Source organism: Mytilus galloprovincialis, chromosome 9 (genome assembly GCF_965363235.1).
Source record: "Mytilus galloprovincialis chromosome 9, xbMytGall1.hap1.1, whole genome shotgun sequence".
Lineage (NCBI taxonomy): Eukaryota > Metazoa > Mollusca > Bivalvia > Mytilida > Mytilidae > Mytilus > Mytilus galloprovincialis.
Window position 1 is genome coordinate 78,243,339 of NC_134846.1, and position 16,720 is coordinate 78,260,058.

At 31.2% G+C, this 16,720-nt stretch overlaps 1 protein-coding gene across 10 annotated transcripts in view; it reads left to right on the forward strand.

The window, feature by feature from the left end:
• Positions 1 to 16,720, forward strand: part of LOC143046035 (unconventional myosin-XV-like) — a 114,888-nt gene that overhangs the window by 59,380 nt on the left and 38,788 nt on the right. For all 10 annotated transcript variants that reach the window (XM_076218988.1, XM_076218989.1, XM_076218991.1 and 7 more), the window contains exons 20-29: positions 1,471 to 1,551; positions 6,738 to 6,819; positions 7,357 to 7,490; positions 8,190 to 8,291; positions 8,803 to 8,877; positions 9,121 to 9,281; positions 10,739 to 10,908; positions 12,504 to 12,576; positions 13,603 to 13,809; positions 14,567 to 15,269. In XM_076218988.1, coding sequence (XP_076075103.1) covers positions 1,471 to 1,551; positions 6,738 to 6,819; positions 7,357 to 7,490; positions 8,190 to 8,291; positions 8,803 to 8,877; positions 9,121 to 9,281; positions 10,739 to 10,908; positions 12,504 to 12,576; positions 13,603 to 13,809; positions 14,567 to 15,269 — 1,788 coding nt within the window. The remainder of the gene's footprint in view (positions 1 to 1,470; positions 1,552 to 6,737; positions 6,820 to 7,356; positions 7,491 to 8,189; positions 8,292 to 8,802; positions 8,878 to 9,120; positions 9,282 to 10,738; positions 10,909 to 12,503; positions 12,577 to 13,602; positions 13,810 to 14,566; positions 15,270 to 16,720) is intronic.

The window sequence follows — 16,720 nt, forward strand, 5'->3', positions numbered from 1 at the left end:
AACAGCATTGGAATTAGGCTTATTTACGTTTTAAAGGATTAATATTGCACAGTTTGCTCTGTGTTTTGCAATACGTAAAAAAAATTAGCTCATTGAGAGTTACACACCTTATAGCAAGGTTAATGTTAGTGTTTACACGTCTTTATAGTAAATGTGAAAAAATACAACATTTAAAGTAATATTTTCTACGTAGTCCTACATACATCTTAGAGCATTACATTGTTGTTTAGGATGATTAACACCTCCATCTTCTGTAAACTCAGCAATAAATGGGTGCATTTACTATTGTGAATCACTGATTACTTGTAAAAATAAAAGAAAGAAAAAATACTAAAATTATCAATGCTACTTTGTGTTATTGAAGTCTGATACTGTGACAATTTTTTTTTGCATTCATTTAAATAATGAAATATTTTTTGAATTAACAGTAACTATTTAATATTGCCTAGTTTAAGTTAAAACATGGGTATGGGATATAAGCTGAATTAAACCAGTAACAATTTATAATTTGAATAAAATAGCATTTTTATGAAATAACATTTTTACAAACCAGGTATGTTTTAATTTATTTGAAATTTCACCACAATGATGTTTATCTTTTTGTCGAAACAGAAATAAATTAGCTCTACATCTTTATTAATATTCTTACAGCTCTTTAATTGGAAAATCATGAGACCTTTGACAGAAGTGTTATAAATCATACTCCACAATGTCTTGTTAAATTTGTCACTAAAAATGAAGATGTCTTTCCACCCATTGTTGACCAGAGGGTAAAGACTTGTTAATAGAATGATATAAAACAATTTATCATACCACTATATCTTAATACACCCTAGCCTAACCTATCCACATAGCTGATATTGCACACAAATTGTCAATATTTATATCTAAATCAACATTTCTACAAATTAAACAAAAAAATTGAAAATAATTGTTCTTTCATTGATAAAAATCATAATAATCAATCATAATATAATATGTAAATAGTTATGATCTAATTGGTTGTCAATCATTACATATGTATACTTTGATTGACAAAGTGTTCTGCTTCATTAATTTGATTTTGTTTTGTCTGGGTTTTTGATATGTTTTCCTCCAAGGTGTTATGATAGATGAAAATTCCAACATTTATGATGGATGACCATTATACATGGTCATTTTTACATATGGAGTTTTGGACTTCTTCAGACAATTTTTAGTTGGGACTTCTTTAGACCATTTTTAGTTAGGAATTCTTTAGACAATTTTTAGTTGAAGATTTTTCATCTACAATACTGAGAACCAGGAAGGGATTATCTCACTCTAAATGTGGTTATATTGTAATAGATACAGATATTATAGCTGACTCTGAATAAATTATTATACTAAAAGATGACTTTGTCAACATTTGATTTAGTTGAAATGGATCCTGATTACGCTTCTAGTGAGGCCTCATCATGTGCAGCAGAAATAAAATTTTACTTTTTACAGGACCTGAGAGAAAAATTAGAAAGAGAAAGGGAAGAAAAGGAAAGAAAAGAACAAGAGATCAGAAGAGAAAGAGAAGAAAAGGTATTAAGTTCATTTTCATTTTAATATTGATTACATTGTACCGGTATATCTATATCATGTATAAAGGGAGGAGTAGGTCACCATTAAACCATAAGGTACTAAAATGATGTCTTAAGATCCTGTATGTAGTATCTATATATATTTCATGTGTAAAGAGAGAAGTAGGTCCGCTTTAAATCATCAGGGTTAGAATTTTCTTCTTGTCTGTCAGGGATATGTAGTGCAATCATGAAAATTCAATTGCAAGAGGATACACTCATAAGTACAAATTACACACAACTATTCTAATGGATTACAAAAGCCAAATCAAATCATGTTCAGAGTATTTTTAGTTTCTGAGAGAAATGGATTATACAATGTTATTTATTACTGGTATTTAATAGCATTTCTTGCCATTTATTTAAGTAATCCCTTAAGGAGACAATTTCTATTTTCCATTTATTTTGTGAGTCATATATGATATACAACAATGATACACATGTGATTAATATTAATTTTCTGTGAGTTATTATTTAAAGGTTTAAGGTCAGCTAATTAATTGTTGTAAAACATTGACAGTATATCAGTCCAATATTCAAAAGAGAAATTTTCAGTCTAACATTGAATAAAAAATAGAATCATCCAAAAATGGATATTGGATAACTCATCACAATCATATTTTGTTGTATGTATCAATACATTCAGCATGAGGGATTAAAGCATCCTCAGCAAAGGTTCATATCAATAGTTGAGGGATTTTCCGTTAATCATTGTATCATATCCCAGCTCCTGAAGGACTATTTTATCATATCCCATCTCACTAAGAACTATTTTATCATATTCCATCTCCCTAAGGACTATTTTATCATATCACAGATACCTAAAATGACTATTTCATATCTTGCTATCCAGAATGACTATTTCATATCTTGCTATCCAGAATTATTATTTCATATTCCAGCTACCCTGACAGACGATTTTATCATATCCCAGCTACCCAGAAGGAATATTTTACACCCCCATTGTATTCATGTTTGATTACTATTTTTGCAAACACACATAGTTTGAATTTATAATGATAAATGTAAGTGTTCAGACAGCGCTTCACTAGCTACAGAAACCCCTTTGTCACCAAAGTCCTTTAGGCCAATTAAAATTAATTGATAGATTTTCATCCCCGCCCGCCCCTCTGAAATCGTCCCGCCCCAATTTTTTTAATTTTTAAAACTTTACGATTTCCAGATTTTGTTCATTTCTGTTTCCGGTATCCGTTCAAATTTTTGTTTCCTTCAAAGCTTCCTGTTTCAAATTTCGGTTTTCGTATATCTTCGAGTATTCTAAAATGATTCTGCAGCTCTATGATGACAAAATCATCTACCGGTAATAGAGATTGTTTACGAGAAGGACAAGTTATACGCTGTGTCCAAGAACGCAAATCGCGGCATGACACAAATTTCTGTGATTATAGGAAACTAGGAAACTGTTAATATCTTTATTGATAAAATGACTTTGTGGCAGGAATTTTGGACTGAATTATATTCAAAGAGGAAGAATCGTGGAACACATTGGTACAAAAGCATAACTGGATTAAACAAATTGACAAAAGCACGAACTTGTTAAATTTTTGACAGTATATTGAGTTCAAAAAGTCTGCAAACATACACTTACATGTAGATTTACACATGGCTATTGGGTTTTTTTTGTTGACAAACAGCAAACACTTTCTGTCCCAATACCCTTAATAGAGTCATTAAACAACTTCTTCTTATTTGTTAAGTTAATGTCTGACTTAAATTAATTATATTTGCATCTGTATATCTGTATAAGAAGAATCATAAAATCATCAACCCTATTATTTTCAAAACAGTTTGAGTTTTCATTTTATTCTGTACTCAAAATTCTTTTGTTGCATAGCAATGCATATTTGTTTCACTTTATAGAGACAAAAAAACATCGCTCAGAAATACCATTAAATTGGGTGAAGGTAGTCCAACTGAAGAAAGCATTTCTCTATGTTTTTGCTGTTTACTAACAATAGTTTTCTAAAGCAGCAATCACATGTAGAACAGTAGGTGCCGGGGCTGATCCAGCCATTTAAAAAAAGGGGGGGGGGGGGGGGGGGGTTCCAACTATATGTCCCCATTCAAATGCATTGATCAGCCCCAAAAAGGGAGGTTCCAACCCCTGGACCCCCCTCCCTTTGGGTCCACCACTGGGTTGCCAATTAGAGATTTTTATTGAGATTTGAAAAATTCTGTACGATTCCTTATACATGTATATACATGATATAAGCTTATTATTACACTTGCATATGCGAAGAACACGTCACAAGAGGGTTTCATAAGAAATAAAAATTTTAAGATAAAATCCTCCCACCCTTGCCATTTTTTTCAAAAATTTGGATGAAAATCTGCTAATTAATTTTAATTGGCCTTATATAGCCTTTATTTTAGTACTCAAGAAATGTGGAGAGATTTAACTGGAATATATTTTTTTTTCTCGTTCTTATAGATTATTGTGAAAATCAATTGACCCTGCAGTATAATCTTTGCATAGTTATTTGTTTTTATTGATTTAGAGATGTCAGAATACAATATTGATGTATTAAAAGCTCTTATATTTTGTGAAGAAAATTAACGGTTTTGCATGTATTGTATATAGTGGCTTGTTTTATAATATTATTTATTGATTAAAATATGTTGCTTAAATTTCAATTAAAATCCTTCTATAATATTTGAGCTTGGATAAAAGTGTTTGAAGTTTTACAAAAAGATGGTGAAATAAGTTGCATTTAGAATTTAATGGTTCTCTTAATATGGCAGGTGTGGATCCAGGTTTGATGTAAAGGGGGGGGGGGGGGGGGTTAATTCCTGGGAATTAGAAGTTGGAGAACAATATTTTGACAAAAAAATGACTGATTTTAGTTATGAATTAATTTTTTGTGCTTATCTTAGGCGGCATACAGGGGGAACAGGCTCTTCTAAATGCTCACCTGTAATTAAGCCACAACAATGGTCCCTAAATTATCTTAGCATCTCTCCCACCTGCCCATCCCAAACTCAACTAAAATATACTGGACCAGAATCATACTCTGAAAAAAAAAAAACAATCATAACAAAACAAGGTGGTATTTATTTGTACATGAAGATAGGTTTATATAACTACAATATATATATTGAAATAAGTCTGTCAGTCGGACATATAAAGACATTAATTACATCAAGTAATGACCAATCTGTCAATCATTTTAACAGCTATACTTGTTTAATATACATATAATTGTCATGTGTGGCCAATCAAGAAATTAATCATGGGTTTTCTATTTTTAAATTATTCAATATATTTAGATACAGTTGCATAAATTTATTTTACTATAAGGTCAAAAGTTCTTATTAAGGTGATATTTGTTTTTTTTTTCTATCATTTACAATCCATCTTTTTAATCTCAGAATTGACATCAGTTCTTCCTGGATTGTTTAGTATAAGTTTCAATTTGGGATTTTGTTACTTTTTTTAAGCCATAAATATTTTGTATACTGTTACCAACTTTAGTTTACTAGGAAGTAACATTTTTTATGTATGTATACTTATATAGTAATTATGTTTTTTAAAAAGAACTTGATTTATTCAATTTGTACCCAAAAATTGTTCTTTTACAATCCTGATTTGTAGCTTCCAATCTGGGGCCATTCTGAAAAACAGTATATTATTAGAATCCTTCATAAGACTTAAGCATATACTTCTTAACATTTCTTTTACCATCAATATATCACTGAATTAACTTAACTTATAAGGTAGGAAACAAATTAATTGAACATTTTATTTTCCTTTGTTTTTTTTTTTGGAATTGGTGTATATCAATATTCCAGGACGATAATGGTAATAAACGGCAGTTATAGTAATAACTGAACTTGACGTAACCTACATTTTAAAACTCCTTGGTTTATTGATATCAATTGGTTTGATACTTCATAGATGGAAAATCAAAGAATAGATCGTAACTAAAACCTGTTTTTCACCAATGAAAACTATTTTAAAAGTAATATAAGTAATTTCTACCATATCATATCTTACTTTTTTCACATTGAAAACAAGAAATAAAGATAAAAATGTTAAAGATTCTGATTTGTATCTTAATCTTTGTGAATTGTTGACCCACACAACATATAAAATACAAGATCATCATTAGATCTTAAAAATACCTGAGATGGGCAGGGCACGAAAGGTTAAATATGTTGGTAGTTACCTGTCATTAACCTTCCCAGGGGGGACATGCTCTGCATCAACACTCGGATTTGATATGAAGATCACAAGATCAAAGGATAAAACATTTCTTATACATTGTTACACTCACCAGAAAAGATTTTTTATTTCGTAGATTATATAATGTACAGTTTAGATACTAATACTGGAAAGTCAGTTTTAGGTTGTGTTATTCACACTAAAATCTATACAAAAATAAACAGTTTTTTTCTGTTTCATTTTGATTGTAAAACATTTACCCAATGGCATTGAATATTGTATTCAATTTTGCCAAGTTATTATTATCATGTATTTTCAAAGAGCTATTATGAAATTTATGATGATCTTTGAAATAAGTATGCAATTTATGCCTAAATCTCTATTCTTATTGAAAATTTATTTATTGTCAGTTTGTTTCCAAAATTTAACTTAACACCTCAGCAGCCCTAAATTAAGATATATATTTTTTATGGTGTGATCCTTTCTACAACCAAAACTTAGATTTAAATGTAGGATGTAAACAAAAATATTACCTACTTATGCACTGAAATGTACAGTTTTGACCTTTGAATTCAAATTTACATAACAAAGATTTCTTATTCCTCTGCAACAAGAAGAATATTGTAATATATAGTTTGGGAAAGGTATTAAATTTTATATAAGTTTAAACTGATTAGGCAACCTTGAGATAAGGATTAATGCATAGAATATCAGTAAATAATGTGTAAGATGTTGATTGAAAACATTTAATTTCAAAAGTTGATGTATAATGATGTATTGAGAAGAATTTGTTTGACTACATTTAATTGAACCTGAAAAAGTTTTCATTATATATATTGATGGGAAAACATGGATGAAATACCCTAGTCAAAAGATATCCATGTAAGTTTACTAAATAGCTATAGCATGATACAATTCAAAGAAAGCAAAGAAAACATGAATATGTCTTTTGTTATGTTTTTCAGGAAAAGAAGGCCAGAGCAATGGCTCTAATAGCAAACCTGGATATTCCTGGACAGCTGGCCTTTGTCTACAACAAGCTAGATGGTAAGTCTTCAACATAATACCACTTCATATTAAGTAACCATTAACAGGACCCTTAGTGGCTGAATGGTGTAAATAGTCGAACTACTGTAGCCTGTCAACACTGTGTTAAAACCAAACACACAGCAGGTGCTGTCAGCTCCAATCTTAATTGACTAGGATTGTCAGTTTGCCTACCAAAGTTTGGTGGTTCTCTTTCTCCAGCTTTCTCAAACAATAAAAACTGATAGCCACCAAATAGCACCATAGTGCTGAAAGTGGCATTGAGCACCAATCAATTAATCAAGTTATCATGTATCATGCATTTCTACTCAATAGTTAAAATTTAATCTCATGTCTCTCAACAAATGAACTTTAAATATTTTACAAAAAGTTTAGAGGAGGTGGAGTGTTAGTGAATTCCTAAGAAAAAGGTTCATCTATAAAATAGTTCCATAAAAGATTATTGTTTCTATGTAAAAACTTTGGTCTACTTTTTAAACATTTGTGAAAAAAAATCTAAAATTCTATATGCACTTATCTTTTTTCTTCAACCTTTAGAATGGCAGTGTATCCATAGTGACAGACAGATTGTTGTTATTGATGGTCATGTGGCACCATTGGACATGAAGTATAACCTCCCCGAGGATATCAATGCTCATCCATTCAGCAAGTTTACAAATGTATACTTTAAGGTATGCTATCACTCATAATGTTTTATATGTATAGATTTTAGAAGAAGCTTTTTCGAGGTGAACTACAGAATTCCGATCAAGCGGATGCTTAGAGCCGTCGTAATCTTGCAGTGAGGTGAGATGTTTTTTGCTCCATGTTAAAGACCTCACTGTCACTGAGATGAAAAACAGCAATAAAAGCGTTTTTTTTTTTTATTGTGCATTAACTGACTTTGTTTTCCTATTACATTAGTCCTTTTAATAGTCACCAAAGTGAAAATAAGGATATTCTATTTAAATAGTTCCTCTACTAGTCAAGTGATGTACTCAAATTTGCTATTTTCAATTTGTTTTTCTGACTTTTAAAAACATCACACCTGATTAGGTTATCATGATTAAGTAAATGAGAAATGTACTATTGAATTGGTGGACAATCCTTTTTCCTGTTAAGACTCCAGTTTGACTATTAACAGTTCAGATAATGATCTTATACTTTATTTTAGTCCCAATCATTGATCTGATCCATAAAACATCGTATTTATCTTCTTACATGTCTCCATCATATAAACTTCTGATAACTTGTATTGACAGATTTGTAGATAATGTTCTCTGATGTTTAAATTTAGAACTTTCGAATTTTTACATTCAACTTCTATTTATGGTCAACAACAAAAATAAATATGAAGAAAGTATACTGTAATGCAAGTTTTATGTTTACAGGATCCAACCTGGGGCATGACTTTTGAACCTGTAAAATCTTCACTGACAACCTATGTAACAGGAGAGGATAACTCTAGACAAGCTGTCTCTACATTCAAACTGGTATGATTATTCTTTCATCATATGACTGACTGCAATATTTAGCATCTGTGATATTACATAGCTATTTTTTTATGTACATTAATGTATATATATAGATTTATGAAAACAAATGTTAGTAATACAGCTATGGATTACAATTCTATTACGCAACATGGGTCATGTTGACCTACATTCCAATCCTGATTGACTTTTGTTTAGTTTTGCCTTTAGATTCATCTCATAAATAATGAGGTCTTTATCAGCTCTATTTCAATGAAACAGTTTTTCAGAAACCTGAACTAGTGAGGGCAGGGGATTTAGTTTGGAAATTTGAACAATATATTTGATTATAGTCATCCAAATTGTAGATCAAGAAGCAGGACAATAGCATACTTACCTTCCTCCTTAAGAAATGAATTATAACTCATATTAGTAATTGTGGAGGAGGGAGTAAAATGTTACAGCCTGCACAGAGGCATATTATATAAAAACAATAATTGAACGTTTGAATATATTATTGATTATTTTATAGATCCTGAGATTGATGAATGACCAGACATTAAGTGCCAAGAAAGAAAAGGCAATGGCTGATTATATTGTACAAATGGTATGTAGTTTTACCTAAAGTCTTTCTATAAAGGATTTCAAGATGGAATTTTGGGGAATTCTTGTTCCCAAATTGAATTTGAAACATCAATAAGCGAAGAACAGAACATTTTTTTTTTTCATTTTTTTGTTAAAAACAATTGTCAGTATGTACTTCCGTATCCTACATGCTCAGTTAATTTTAGTTATCATTTATGATTAAATTTAAGAGTTCTATACATTGACATATAACTTTACATTTCAGGGTCTACAAAATGAAGCTATAAGAGATGAGATCTACAGCCAGATTGCAAACCAGATATGGAATAATCAGAAAGTGACAGCATTGGAGAGGGGATGGACATTAATGGCTGCATGTCTTAGTGCCTTCCCATGTAGTGATAAAATATTTAAATATCTGCTCAAGTAAGTTTTGGTGATTTGAAAGGCTTTTTTTTTGCACCTGTCCCAAGTCAGGAGCCTGTGTCCTTTGTAAACCTTGTATGATTTTTATGCCCCATTTAGGGGCATTATGTTTTCTGGTCTGTGCGTCCGTTCGTCCGTTCGTTCGTCCGTTCGTCCGTTCGTCCGTCTGTCCCGCTTCAGGTTAAAGTTTTTGGTCGAGGTAGTTTTTGATGAAGTTGAAGTCCAATCAACTTGAAACTTAGTACACATGTTCCTTATGATATGATCTTTCTAATTTAAATGCCAAATTAGAGTTTTGACCCCAATTTTACGGTTCACTGATAGAAAATGATAGTGCAAATTTCAGGTTAAAGTTTTTGGCTTCAGGTTAAAGTTTTTGGTCAAGGTAGTTTTTGATGAAGTTGAAGTCCAATCAACTTGAAACTTAGTATACATGTGCCCTATGATATGATCTTTCTAATTTAAATGCCAAATTAGAGTTTTGACCCCAATTTTACGGTTCACTGAACATAGAAAATGATAGTGCAAATTTCAGGTTAAAGTTTTTGGCTTCAGGTTAAAGTTTTTGGTCAAGGTAGTTTTTGATGAAGTTGAAGTCCAATCAACTTGAAACTTAGTATACATGTGCCCTATGATATGATCTTTCTAATTTAAATGCCAAATTAGAGTTTTGACCCCAATTTTACGGTTCACTGAACATAGAAAATGATAGTGCAAATTTCAGGTTAAAGTTTTTGGTCAAGGTAGTTTTTGATGAAGTTGAAGTCCAATCAACTTGAAACTTAGTATACATGTGCCCTATGATATGATCTTTCTAATTTAAATGCCAAATTAGAGTTTTTACCCCAATTTTACGGTTCACTGAACATAGAAAATGATAGTGCAAATTTCAGGTTAAAGTTTTTGGTCAAGGTAGTTTTTGATAAAGTAGAAGTCCAATCAACTTGAAACTTAGTATACATGTTCCCTTTGATAAGATCATTCTAATTTTAATGCCAAATTAGAGAATTTATTCCAATTTCACAGTCCTTTAAACATAGAAAATGATAGTGTGAGTGGGGCATCCGTGTACTGTGGACACATTCTTGTTTAATTTTATTTTATTTATGTGTTTTGGAGTTGAGTATGATGTCCATTTTCACTGAACTAGTACACATTTCCTTTATCAATTTTATTGTTTATTTGTTGAAGTTTTGATGAGAATCTCGGGTAACTATATAAAATCTAATTAAAAGGATATCTAGAGCTTGACATCTTGACATAATGTATGGCCACTTGTCTATTATAAAAGATTTTGAGAAGGAAAAAAAAGATTAAAAATGTAGGGTCATCTAAACAATAAACTATTTTACCGTAATATTATCTGGTGACCAGGTCTTTCATAACTGACAGACAAAAAAACTGCACACCATATTGAAGACAGCTGTGTAAATTTATAATATTTTTAACTTCTTCAGATTTGTGTCAGATATTGGTTATAACGGGTACAAGATTATTTGTCAACACAAAGCCTTACAGTGTGCCATGATTGAAGCTCAGTTGTGTCGAGTTTATCCTCCATGTTTGTTGGAATGGCGAGCTATTCAACAACAAAGTAACATGGCTTTACCTGTACGCTTTGCTGATGGTAAGTGCAAAATTATTGGTAGTCCATACCACTTTACAGTGGTCATCATAACAACTGGCATTAGGCTGACCAGTCTTTCTCTAAATGCATTACCACCAAATTTTATTTTAAATTGACCTGTCCATATCAGGTCAGTCTAAAATACCCAAACAGCCTGTGGAGAGGTGGGCCAGAGCATAAGTTGACCCATGCTATATAAAACCATTCTGTTCCATTTATTTTTTGTGTTCCAAAAAGTTATGGTTAGGAATTTATATAATACCTATGTTATTAATGATGTGTTAATTTTCTTGGAACTTTCATATCCTGCACGAGTAATTTTTTTTTGGAATGAACAAAACTGAATGCATTTTTATTGTGTTTGTAGAACTTTAGTGTGTAAAACATTATCATTTTGAGATACATGAATTATTCAAACAAATCTTTAGTTCCAGTTGTTTTTAAATCTATACTTTAGAACATGGATCTGACCACAAACATATTTTGAGGTCCCTTAGGTGTTTATGAAATCAGAATTTTATATTCCCTATTTCCTTACTTAAATATCTGTTATGGTTCAGAAATATCTAGTTCATGTCTTTAATGTTTCAAAAATATCTAGTTTGTAACTGTAACTAGTAGCATTAACAGATTAATGAGAAAAAACTACAAACACGAAATGAATTTTATTGTTTTGAACTTCCTAACGCTAAAAGCCTTAATGTTTTAGAAATTTCTATTTTATTACTGCTATAAATACATTTTACATCTTACAAAGCAATCACTTCATAGAGTTACATGCATTTAAGTTTTTTATATATTTGCATACTGACATATTTTAAATGTTTCAATATCTACAGTTCATTACTATAACATGTCTTTTTTCACTGATTAACCAGAAAAAGTTACATGACGTTAATTTCAGTAGGATGGTTTTGTCTGGTAAACAGTTGTTGGGGCATATGTAAAATCATGCCTCTAATTAATTATTTTATGATGATTCAATATGCCACTTAGATAACTTTACAAAGTTTATTGCCATTTATGTCATTAATTTAAACAAATTCTGCATGTCCTTTTCTGTTACTGAGAACGAGAAATGCTGTAAAGGTATTTCCCTATGACGTGCATTTTCAAGAATAGTCTTAAACAAAAGGGTTTATATGGGATTGCCCTCTTATTTTTTTGTTAAAAAGACAGTATTATTCTGCTGAAAAAAGAAACAAGGAATAAATCTTTGAAAAACTTAGATTAAAAAATCAGTAGTTCAAGTCAGAGGAATAGTTGTCAAAAGGTATAAAACAGTCAAATTGTTATTTTGAATTCAGTCATAAACATCCCTTTCCCTGCCCCACAAAAAAATATTCAGTCATAACTCCCCTCACCACCCCCCCCCCCCCCCCCCCCCCAAAAAAAAAAAAATTAAAAAAAAAGAAGAGCAAAGAATAACTGACTCAAAATTAAACTAAAATTACACATAATTAAGAAATAAATTTGATGGATTTAAAAGCTGTAAAGTGCTTATCACTGAAACTTAAATAGTGAAAGGACTAGAGAATTAGAAAAAAATGGATATTGATGAAAAAAATATTCAGGTAACATTCTTTTTATTTCAGGAAGGAAAATGATAGGTCCAGTAGAGTCGTGGACAACTGCTGAGTTGTTTACAAGCCATTTACTGAATACAAGGTATTTAACAATTACCTCTAAGGTATGGTTTTGTTTGTGTCTGTGATATATCACTTATCAGTTAGTCCAGCCCTTAAAAATATTCACATCAGTAGATAAATTTAATAAAACAGCAATTACTTCTTGATATAACTGGTGAAAAGGAATATTTATTGATTTGTTTACTTTATGTAAATAACAACATACAGTGTCTTAGTAAATTTGGACTTTATTGGATTATTTAAACAACTATTTTAAAAGGTAAATGCACAAAACTGCCTTCAGTCTATTATGGTGAGTTATTATATATGTCTGTACTTTAATTGATTCATTTTTTGAATGAAATTGAATACAAATTGATGATAGAAATCTTAATTGTTTTAAAAGGTAACAAAAATCTGGATTTTTTTCATAACATTTTCTGTAATTTCATTTCCTGAGAAAATAAAAAGTGTAATAAATTATTTTGTGGTACATTGTAATTGAAAATAAATATTTAGATAAAATAAATGCAGTGGTTTTTATAATGAATCCATTTGTTTTATGTCCCAGAGGTGATATATAGCCACCTGTGAAACATATTCTTTACTTATTTGTTTTTCTGAGAACAACAGAGATATCAAACCAGTTTGTCCTTAGGAAATATACGACCAAATTTATAATTTGTTTGAAATTTGAATAAAATTTTTATCCTTTGTTTTTGTCTATATTTACTGTCAACAACCTTGAGATTTACATAAGTAACATTTAAAATACAGGAAGGAGGGATAGTAGCTCATGTTACTAGTTTGATATTTCAAGTAAGACTTAAATATACTTTTTTTTCCAGAGAACTCTATAAAGTAGAGCTTATTTATGTCATAGCGTTGATATTCAGTTTTTTACTATAAATAATCTGATTTTGAAAAAGGATCCATAATGTAACTTTCTTAATTAGAAAAATTATCTCAAATATGCTTAATTCTGAAACTAGAATATGTTAAAATGAATCAGATATTGGCTTGATATAATACTTTTTAAAATTCTGACATATACCTCCAATTTCAGAGGATTAAAAGAGAATAGTTTTGGATGGACTTTACAGCTACAAGAGGATGTGGATTATTATGAGTTGATGGGATATGAATATGTCCTGGACCTTTTAAGTGAAATGGAGATTCCCCCAGGATTCCCTGTCTGCAAGTCATATAATCTGGTTTCCTCAGATAGAACCAAGGAACCATCACAGTCCACAAGGAGAGCTTACAGAGATACGTAAGTAAAGCAACTAAAATTAGATGAGAGCATATAAAATAGACCTGTAGGTTTGTAATATATGTATTACTGAGTTTTATGCGTCTCTGTAGAGATTTGAATTATATTCAGTTTTCCAGATATTAATGAAATAGGCAAGTTAAAAAAGTGAAATGAGAGTTTAATGGTGATTTTAATTCCCATTTGTATCCTATATTAATTCATTGTTATGCCCCATTTATGGGTATATTCTGGTCTGTCCGTCTGTTTGTTTGTTTGTACGTTCGTCTGTTCCGCTTCAAGTTAAAGTTTTTGGTCGAGGTAGTTTTTGATGAAGTTGAAGTCCAATCAGCTTGAAACTTAGTACACATATTCCCTATGATATGATCTTTCTAATTTTAATGCCAAATTAGAGATTTTCCCCCAGTTTCACGGTCCACTGAACATAGAAAATGATAGTGCGGATGGGCATCCTTGTACTAGGGACACATTCTTGTTAAATTAAAGAATGAAATGTGATATTAGTAGTTCTCCTTTCTTTAAATGCAATTTAATGAAACAATAGCTTGGTTATCTGGAGTACTTATTTGTAAGTGGTGCATACACTTAAATCAGTATCATACATTTATTTGATGTACACAAGTCTTTCTTGTCCAGGAAACATGTTAAATATGGTTCTTCTTGGTGATATCTGCCTAATTGATTGTAAACTGACACATTTTAACAAGAATGTTTACATGTTTGTATAGTTTAATTTTATTGTGTTTTGTTTTTGCAGACCACACAATACAGATGCCCCAAGATACATGGTTTTGCCTGGTCGTTTACCAGAACCTTTCAAAGTTGTGTCAAAAAGACTTGAAGAGAGAACTTTCTCACCAAGAGGTAAAGAAACCAAAGACACTGATGGAATAGAATTCTCAATGACTAGTGTTTTAAACCAGAGGCCTACAGATATTGCTCTTGATGGTCTGTCAGAGAGTAAATTGAACCTGCGATACATTAAACGAAAGGCTCCAAACCCTCCATCACCGAATGGTGTGACAAATGGATTTACAAATGGTGATATTTCACCAATTATTGAAGGAAAAGAACTTGATCTATCTCATACTAAACTAAACAATAGATACACTAATGGTGTCATTCCCAATGGTGGGACCAAACAAATGGAAGATGCTCTCAGTCCAAGCTCAAAACTAAATGCTCGTTACATGAAGACTGGAGTAATCAAAGGCTCAAGAAAACCTGGAGTACAAGACAAAATTACAAAGAAACAACAGCAAATAGATCGTTCATTAGAGCTCCAGACTGCTTCATCAGACATTTCTCATGCTACAGGACAATCAGACTGGTCACATTGGGTGGAAGATGTGTTCAATAGTGCATTGGATGAACATGTAGATTCATTGAGTGATGCTAGGTCTGTGGAGAACAGGCTGAAGGGAGGTGGGAAAGGAATTCCTGGACCAGGAATGCAACAGGTTGGTACATTTTTGTTGATGGTTCATAGTTTGATGTTTTATTTCCATGTGATTCATAAGGTGATGTAAGTGAAGAATATAGAATAAGATGTGGTATGATTGCCAGAATGAGACATCTATCCACTAGAGTCCATAGGATGAGGATGTAATTTACTGCAGGTCACAGTGAAACCTTCAACAATGAACACAATGATATTGTCTATAGCTATAGTTAAATATGACAATTTGAAAAAAAAACAATTTTTAAAGGGAAACAAAGGCTTGGTTTATCTAAATTCAGGACCCTTGAAATAGTTTGCAGACATCAATGAAAGACAACCACTGGGTTACAGACTCCTGACTTCAGATAGACACATAAAGAATGTTGTGAGGTTAAAAATGTTTCTGGTAATCCAATCCTCCCCTATTCTTGTATAACTTAAGATCTGATATAAACAATATTCAAAGTCTTGTCTGGCCACAAGATGGTTTTAAACAATAATCCAGACTCGATGCAGTCTTTTGCATTCTAGTCTGTCAGTTGGTTCAACAAATATTTCAGTTTCACTTTTCTCAGATTCCAATGAACAGAATGAATTCATATTTGGTAAGCAGTGTGAAAGTGTTGTTACTTAACATAAGAGCACTTTTCTGATCTGTCAAACAACTAAATCCTGTTTGCTGACACTTTAGATTTTTATTTTTTTTTAACTTTACTGAACAGAATCACCTAATATTTAGTCAGCAGCTTATCAGTACTGTGTTGTTAAACCAGAGTTTGATTTGTCAGAGACTTTCGTCTCCCTTCCTTAAATATAAGCTGTGATATGCTTAGCATGACAATGCATGCATTCTTGTTTTGTTACCAAGTTGCCTCTAAAAAATTTGCAGTTGGATCAAAGACATTGAAATATAACCATCTGGTATGTTTTCTTGTAAAAGAACCATTTTATAGGTCAGATTTGTATAAAAACGGCTGTAAAAACTTACGTACTTTTATGTGAGTCATGTTAAATGCTTGTAACTGTCTCTGCTTTCACTTGTGATGACTGCTAGGTGATGATGATTAGCAGACAACTTGTGAACATTGATAATTTTTGTGTAACTGTCACAGTAAGACATAATGGCTTTTGATTAAGACATATTTTTTGACGTGAGACTATGTAGTTTTATAAGTTTGTCAACATGTTGATTTCATTCTTCCAAACGTAGATAAATATGGATCACCCTTAAGACAATTATCAATGGGACATCAAAATTTTCACTATATCAGAATTTTCATATTTGCCAAGAGCAAAATTGTACAAAGAGTAAATGTCGTATGAAATTTTTCTACGAATAAATTAAGATCATTGTTTTCTGATAAGTGAGCATGAAAAATTACAACATGTATAAATTTTATTAAATGTTCAGTAAAAAACGAATGATGAGAAGTGACGAAAGAATTTGAATAACGTGCAGTCATGATCCGT